We start from the raw sequence: 9,356 nt of genomic DNA, 5'->3' as shown, positions 1-9,356 counted from the left end.
TGATTTCTTTATACGTTATGATTTAATATACGTAGACATTCCTTATATGTATGTTTATGTATTTATGGGAGTACTTTATTTGCGTTTAATTGTTTTTAATATTTTTTTTTCAATTAATATTTTTTTCATATAATACCTTTTGTTTTGTCTTATATTTAAATTTTGTCTAAAATTTAATTTTTTTATTAAAATTTTATATTTTAAATTTCGTTGTACTTTTTTTTTTGCTTATTTGGGTATGAATAAGTAATGTTTTGTTTTATACACACTGGTTTAAAATTTTAATTAAATTGATTAATATTTTATTTGTTTAAATTTAATTTTTTTATTAAAATTTTAAATTTTAAATTAAATTAAAATTATTATGATTAATTTTCGTTGTACTTTGTTTTTTTTTTTTTTTTTTTTTTTTGCTTATGTGGGTATGAATAAGTTATGTCTTTTTTTATACACACTATTTTAAAATTTTAATTAAATTGATTAATATTTTATTTGTTTAATTTATATTTGCTAATATCTATGACGGGAAGTGAAAAGGGCCTTATATATATAGGACTGGATATATGATAGGATAAGTTAGTGGCGTAGTGGTTTAGTTGATGCTTACCTTACTAAGTGTCTCGTGTTCGAATCCTCTTGTGGGTTTATTTTTTTTGGCATAAATTTGCACAAGTTAACCGAATGCTATTCTAATACTTGAAAACATAGACTCAATACTATGAAAATGAATTAAGAAAAATAGTCATTGATTTTGATTGATCATACATTATTTGTTTAAAGAAGTCAAATAATATACAAAAAAAAAAAATCATACTTCCTATTTACAATCTATGACTATAATGAGTATATTGAGAATTTGAATACTGTGACCCAAATTGTGGAGTCTGCTGTGATTGGGAGAACATCGGAGTATTTTATGACGCTGTAAAATGTGGAGTATTTTGTGTACCACTAAAGCCACTCGATCATAAAGGATGAAGCATCATCGTTTGCAACATGTCGGGTTGGGTTCGTATTTGGGGGGAGCGTAGTGGTCGTCGGATCATCATCATTTGTCTTTCTCCTACTCTTTGTCTATCTTACGATACATCTTCTGCCATTCCCTCGCTTGTCGGGGGGTCTCTAATGTCACCTTCTTGTTGAGGTATGTTTATGATAGTCTCCCTAAGTCGTAGTCTCCTACGACCCCACATTTTTTAGGAAACTCCACATGCCGCAAATGAATCTATAGTCTGTATCCCAGCATGAGCCTCCAACTCTTTTATTAGTTCATCGGTTCTGCTAGTATAAATGGCAGAAGACCCTTCACTTTGCATAGCCAACCTCTTAATGTAATCATTTTTCACCGTTATCTCAAGAGACCTTTTAACACGTTTTGACTCATCCGGGTTGTAATACCCAACCCGAATGTTTTCGTATACTCTAACCAAATCCTTGCGCAAGCGATCCAATATGTATTTGTCTAGGATACCTTTTACGTCCAACACATCAAGACACTTCAAGATATGGCGACATAAGATCCCTCTAAATTCAAACATCTTACAACCACATTTATACTCACCAGTGATTGTGTCAATACTCACTTCAAAACTTCTTCGATCTTCCTTCCAAAATGCTTCTGTCACTTTTGATGTGGCCCTAAACCTCTTGATGAAACCCAAACTATTTGGAAGAGTTTCGACGTTGGTGCTTATACAACCATATACCTCAGTTTTCACCTCTCCGAATTTACTGTTTGTGTAGACCTTACTATAGATATCCTCGAATAATATCAGGGGATCCCATTTATGTGGGCTCTTAATGTCTTTGGCGTTATTGACTTTCTCGTCCTCCACATTTTTCTCTATGGCATCCTCGTACTACTTCATGAACTGCATCAGGCCGGTTTCTATGCTCATGTATGTTCTAATAAATCTGTTTGTTTGTTCACTCCTCTGAGTAGAAGACATACCTGCACATAAAGTATCTTTCCAAAAAACAGGCATCCATCGCTGTCCCATATCCCATGCACCCCTTAACCATTTGTTGCGTCGCAAGTTGTATTTTTCCATGAAATCATCCCACATTTCTTGCAGTTCCTCCTCCGTGATACTCTCGTGCACAAGCGTACGCAAATCTTTGTCAATCTGAGGAAATTGTGGGTGGTCTTTTAAATTCTTATCCGCATTTTGAAAAATATGCCAAAGGCATTATCTATGTTTAGTCTCCGGGAACACTTTCTTGATTGCCTCCTCCATTGCTTTGCATTGATCAGTTAATAAGACGGTCGGAGCTCTCCCCATACATTCCATCCACTTCTCAAACACCCACTCGAATGACTCGGTGTCTTCGTATGAAATTAAAGCCGATGCATATAATACTGTACTTCCATGATGATTAACTCCTACGAATGCACAGAAAGGCATCTGGTACCTGTTGCTTAGGAATGTACTATCGAACGACGATGGGTCACCAAAAGCCTTGTACATGGCACAACATCGTGCATCAGACCAGAAAATATTCAACAGCTTATTATCCGCGTCCATTTCAATAGCGTAGTAAAAATATGGATTCTGCGCTTTTAAGCCCTCGAAATAATATAAGACATCTTTAGCGTCACCACGAAACCTAGTTTTGCGACGTTCGTTGTTGATGAAGTTTCTTGCGTCCTGCCCATTAAAATGTAGATTATGAATCCCTCCAACCTCCCTAACTAATGTGTTGAAGTTCCGGCTAATTGGTATGCCAGCTCTGTTGTTCAACATCAACCTGGTTTTGAAATATTCGCTTATGTGCCTATAATTGACAACATGCCGGCTAACTTCAGGATTCAACTCGTGATTATGTACCAAATCACAAGTACAGATTACAAATTTCCCAATGTCGTGATTTAATTTCCCAAATACATACATTTTACATGGTGTTATACATGACCTTTTCTTCGTCGTATTGCCCTCTGAACACATAAGCCTAAACTTGTTCATCATGTGGAATCGCGGTTCTTTATCCCCAACTCCATTTCGATGTACCCCCTGCTCCCTGAAGGGAGCCAAAAGTTGGCTACTACGAATATGAAGTTCAAACCCCGTCTTATAAGCATAAGTAAAACAGAAAGCGGCAAACTGTTCCCCTGAATCAAATTCCGCACCAACCGTAGGCTCAATAGCTGGTTGATTGTCTTCATTACCTTCCAGAACATGTGCTGCATGCCGTAACAAATCAGTGGCTGTGTCATTCTCTTCAATGATTTCGTTTTCTCCCTCCTCCTCGATATATAGAGCATTTAAATCAAAACTATTCGACATTTTAAAATGATGAAGGTTGTTTTGAGAAGATGAAGGCGATGGAGTTGATTACTTAGGGTTTGCTGTGTTGAACAAGTTTGACGGTGGAAGTTGAAAGGTTAATCCCAATTTACTTTTAATTATTTTTCATTATAAAAAAAAACCTAGGATTTACTCATATTTTACTTTTAATTACTTCTAATTTAAAAAATAAAACCTACGATTTACGATGGAAGTTGGAAGGTTAATCGCAGATTTCAAGGTTTTCTCCCTAATTTACTTTTAATTAATTTTAATTTAAAATAAAACAACTTTGTTGAAAAATTCCCGCCTAATTCTGCTGCCAACCTAATCCTGACTATCCATACTCCCTATAAAACCCTACGATTTACTCATATTGTACTTTTTTTTTCAACTACAAAATCTTTCAAATATTAAGAATATGGGTGTCTTGCCGTCACAATATTGCAACCCCTCCTTTGTAATAACCCTAGAAAGTTATGACAAGTTGCTCAATAGAGATCCGACACTCTTAATTGGGGAGGAGGTCATGGAAAGGGTGATGATCAATCGTCAGAAATTTATTGATCTTGCAGGCGCTAGGTTGGGTTTTTTACCTGGGTGTGACACTTACCCAGTCGTTCCTAGGCCAAGAAGGCCTCTTACAAGGAAAATGACATCTAAATTGTCTACTGGGCGTATCCAACTTACCTCAGAAGTAGCAACTGTCGTACTCGACATTCAAGCTATTCTAGATAATTATGAGATTGATGATCGCGACGTAGAAGGTGAATGGAGGAACTATTGGGAGATGGAGAGGAATTATATCATGAGAACTGGCGTAATTCCAAGTCACCTATGGTGCTTTCTTGTGTAAAATGTTTAATTCGATCAAATAATATTCAAGAATGGTTATGACTACTAGCATTTGTTTTTATTTAGTTTTAATTAAATTTATCTTACGTAAACAATTTAGATTAAATTTATCTTACGTAAACAATTTAAACTACCGATCAAATTTTAGAATTTATAAACTTTTCTATAAATTTGGTTATTATTGGGTTAAGATATCATGGGATAAAATTATAAAAGTAACCTTATCATATAAGCGATAAAACTTCATAAATTCGGTTACTATGGACTAAAGTTAAAAACGTAACTATCTTTAATTTTCATTTCCATAAAAAAAATATTTGATTAAATAATATTAAAGGACACAATTTCATATTATTAAATTAACTAAAGAAGTACTCATTGTATTGGAATATTGAAGGACAAAATGTCATTTCCTAAACATATTAATTTAAAAACAACCTCCAACTTCTTAAACAAAAATTTATTAATTAAAAAACAATTCGTGGCAATTGAAACGACACTTGTTGTTTCATTATCTCATTGCCTCACTATAAATACACATTCACTAAATGCAAACCCTAGTTTCTCAACTAACCCTTTCCCATTCATTTCTACTTTCCTTCTCCATATCTTCAAACCCTAAGCTCTAAACAACCCTAAATCTTTAAACTCCAAACTTCCATCATAAAATAGATCGGAACATTCGCTTAACAATGATACACATCGAGAGGAACAAATACTACATCTGCCGCTTAGATGATATAGAGATGAAGATCAACGACTTCCTTGATAAGGTTCGGGAGATTGGCATTAGTCATGACGTCTTGTCGGAGGCGGAGCAGTTGCAGTTGCATGCAGATTTTGCATCTCCTTTACGAGACCTCCAAATAACAAAGAAGGAGAGGATCATTCTCATGGAAGAGAATTCCTCCCTTGAAAATGTTATTGTTAATTATTTTTCAAAGTAATTTAGTATGTATGTATGTTGTACCCAAATCCACAATTTTTTCTTTTTGGGTATTCATCTCAGTTTGTAAGTTTTTAATTTGTATAATAATTAAATTATATAAAATGTGGACTTCTAGTATTTTCCATTTATGTCGGTTTACTTTTATTCAATTTCCATCTCTTTTATTTGTAAATAAATTATTTTGGTATAATTATTTGAACCGTTAAAATTGATTTGACGAAACATAACACAAAAAGAATAATGAAATGAACAATTTAAATTGATTTGACATAACACAAACCATAAAGAGTAATAAAAATGAACAATTCAAATTTGATTTGACTAAACACAACTTGAAATGACTAATGTTGTTGCGTGTAAGAAAAAAAGGCGGCATGCATAAAGTCACAAGTCTGGAAATGATTTGACTTCCAAATCACATCAAGTCACAACTTAAAAAAAAAAATCGATTTTAAAACTCTAATGCTTCCTTCTCCCATGATAAAAGGCAAAAGACATTTTCCATTCATCTAAAAATTATCCTTCAAAACACAAACCCTAATCGATTATTTTCCATATTCCTCCATTCTCAATCAAACACTAAATCGAATATTTTCCAAACTTCTCCATTCTCAATCAAGGTATTTATGCTTTTATCTTGAATTATTGTTTGAGTTTTTTGTTTTTGTCACAATCTATTTTATTGAATAAATCCCAAACCTAAATCGATTTTTTTCACTGTCTATTTAACTGATTGTGCGGTTGTTGCTTCTTAATTTAATTAACTTGTTTCAGATGGATAGACAGTTTATTGCTTTCTTAGTTGAATACACAATCGATCGCAGAAACGTTCTCGCTCGGCTGCGAGAGATTGACACTCAGTTGGTCGATCTAATCAACCGAGCGTCTCATGTACGAGACTTGGCGATAACAAGAGGGATGCAGGACGTGCAAGCAAATATGGATGATATGATAAGTTATCTAAGGGCAAATCGCGAACCACCGCAAGTAGAAATTAGGAAAATTGAAAGGGAGATTGTTCAACTTGAATCTCTTGGATTTTAATTAATTTAAGTTAATATTTCGTATTTTGTAAGGATTATTATAAGTATGGTTTTTATTATATTTTATAAATTTATGAATATCTTTTTTTAATTACCAAAATACTCCACATGCATATCTCTTCAGTTGCAATATGACGTCATATTAATTTCGATTTAACATTCAAATTTAAACTAAAAAAAAAATAAGTAGAGGATAAAACCACAAAATGTAACAACCAAAATGGATTAGTATTAAGATAAACATAAAAAAAGAAAAGTACAATATAGTAATATGCCTAATCCTTATTAATTAAGGACTATAAAGTCTTAATATCATCTTCAAATTCTTCTCTAAGTTTGTAACATTTTTCATAAGTACCCAACACGGATTTGATGAAATCATTCGCTTCCTTCTTCATTTCCTTTATGCCTTTTGCATAACAATCGTTGCGAATTTCAATCGCCCCGACCACCATCTTCATCGCTTTCAACTCCTGTTCACGGAGTATGAAAACTTTTTCTTGTAAAGAACTCAACGATTGAATCATAATATCGTTAAGGCTTCCCATTTGAAATTTCGAATGTGAGTTTTTAGAGAGAAGATAAAGAGAGATAAAGTGAATGAGTAAAAAAAGGTTAGGTATGAATGGATTCTTGTTTTAACTCACCCGTATTTATAATAAGGATGGTGACCTTTGGTGAACCATAACATAAATAAATCCAACCAAACTATTAAATTAAATTAAATAAATTTGGTGATTCATGAATAAATTCAATTAAACTATTAAATTTAAATTAAATAAGACGCCTCGGAATACTAAAAGACAGAAATTTCTAAGATTGTAAAACTAAATTAAATTAAAACTACATTAATAAAAACTAAAACTAAATTAAAGATTACAATATTAAGGAAAATAACAAAACTAATTTCTACTAAGATTGAAAAAAGAAAGAAAAATACCCTCTAAGGCCCCGATCTCCCTCTCCAAGTCCTTCCTGAAATCGTATGTCCTTTGATAGTCACTTAGGAAGGATTGTATGAGATCCTCGAGTGATTTGTCGAAATATTTGACACCTTTTTCACGCCAACGGTTGCAGCGTTCCATAAGAGATTTCATCCTGGAAACATGCTCCAACTCCGTTACACGGAGCTCATCCACCAAAGCTTATTTACTTCTGATTGATCTCTTAACAACATCAGCGGCTTCGTTTTCCATCTTGACGTATATAAAAATAAGGATTAAATTACCTACTGTTAAATTAAGAATACTAAAGGTGATTATTATTGAGAGAAGAGAGAGAAGTTGAATAAATAGAGATGAAAAAAAAGTATTATGGAGAGAGGTTAGAGAGAGTGTGTGATTATGTTTTAGTTGATATGATAACAAAAAAAATGTTTATAAAGATTGTAATATTTACTAATCCGTGGCTTTCTTTGTGATTGGTCACTCATATGATGAATGGCCACGATTTAATGTGTAATATTATCTAATATTTTATTTACAACTGAACGGCCACGATTAACTCTTAAGTACCATCACTTTTTATGTTGTTCTAACCCTAAATTGTCCTTTTCCCGCCAAACACAATATTTTCAACAGTTTATTATAAAAAAATTCGTACAACCCTATTGATCGTACGTTGCAACGATTAGTCAATAACAACGTACGATCGATAGCATCTTAAACCATATATGGCATGAAATCTTAATCTTAAGTGTTGCGTTCCGGTCATATATAAACTCATATTCATCAAACGTTGCTAAAATTAGTCCAACGATGTTGATCGGAACAATTAACTAATTATAGCAACATACGATTGATAACATCTTAAACTTAGGTCTTAAATTTATGTCTTACGTCCCGAGACATAGGTATCTAAACCCGTATTGATCGTACATTGCTATGATTAGTCAATAGCAACGTACGATCGATAGCATCTTAAACCATAGTCAATAGCAACGTTCGATTGATAGCATCTTAAACCATATGACATAGGTATCTAAACCCGTATTGACGTACATTGATATGATTAGTCAATAGCAATGTACGATCGATAGCATCTTAAACCATAAGACATAGGTATCTAAACCCGTATTGATCGTACATTGCTATGATTAGTTAATTGCAACGTACGATCGATATCATCTTAAACCATAAGTGGTATGACATCTTAATCTTAAGTCTTGCGTTTCGATCATATATAAACTCATATTGATCAAACGTTGCTAAAATTAGTTCTACAATGTTGATCGGGACAATTAACTAATTATAACAACATACGATTGATAACATCTTAAACCATAAGTTGGATAACATCTTAACCTTAGGTCTTAAATTTACGTACACATACGATCGTACATATTGCTAAAATCCCTAAAACCCTAAATAAACCCCCAATCTCCTAAAAACCCTAGAAACCCTAAACCCCTAAAAAAGCTTTAAAACTCTAAAATTATATTTTAACCAATCCATGATTGGCTAAATTTTGGATGAACATACGATCAATGCAACGAGCTATGTAGAACATTTGTATTATATTTTCAAAAATATAAATTTCTATTTTAATATTTTCGCTTAATAAACAAAATAAATTAATTAACTGTAACTATTCATTTCTTAACTGTTGTTTTTTATTTCTTAACAAATTAAAACTTATATTTTACTATCAATTTAACTGTAGTTTATCATATTTACTAATATATTTACTATATTAATATGTTACTATATTAATTTAACTGTATATTTATATTATGTTTTCACTAATATAATTTATATTTTAATATTTTAACTTAATAAAACTAACATTTTACCATCTAATTTGACTAATATAATTTATGTATGGATAAAAATATGTTTCGGCAGTAATATTCTACGAAGTTACATAAATTATTTACTTTCATTTATTTAAAAACATGTAAACAAATTATGATATATTTTCTTTACTATTCTTTTTAATAATATAATTGGTCATTAATAGTTTTTATCTACTTGCCTTTTCGAATAGTGTAAAATAAATTAAGGTGCATAGGGAAGTCAAACGTTCATAATTCAATTTTATGGAGAATATTAAAAGTTACCCTATTTTTTTTTATTCCATTTTATCGAGTATGATAAGAGTCACCCTTTTTGGTTTTTATTTTTTTATTTTAATTTACAAGGACAATTAAAGAAAGGTAATATAAGAAGAAAATTACTTTCATTAATATTAAAAAGGACGATACGAAGGAAAAAAAAACAACCAAAT

General features: G+C 31.9%; 1 protein-coding gene across 1 annotated transcript; it reads right to left on the bottom strand.

The window, feature by feature from the left end:
* Window positions 1-1,196: 1,196 nt before the first annotated feature.
* On the bottom strand, window positions 1,197-3,284 carry LOC141656841 (protein FAR1-RELATED SEQUENCE 5-like). The gene is made up of 3 exons (XM_074463920.1): window positions 2,229-3,284; window positions 1,952-2,126; window positions 1,197-1,843 (listed from the first exon to the last, which is right to left on the bottom strand). Exons 1-3 carry the CDS (start codon window positions 3,282-3,284, stop codon window positions 1,197-1,199), a joined length of 1,878 nt encoding a protein of 625 aa, XP_074320021.1.
* Window positions 3,285-9,356: the final 6,072 nt, after the last annotated feature.

Source organism: Silene latifolia, chromosome 1 (assembly GCF_048544455.1).
Source record: "Silene latifolia isolate original U9 population chromosome 1, ASM4854445v1, whole genome shotgun sequence".
In the NCBI taxonomy this organism is placed as follows: domain Eukaryota; kingdom Viridiplantae; phylum Streptophyta; class Magnoliopsida; order Caryophyllales; family Caryophyllaceae; genus Silene; species Silene latifolia.
This window is presented reverse-complemented; position numbering and strand designations above follow the sequence as displayed.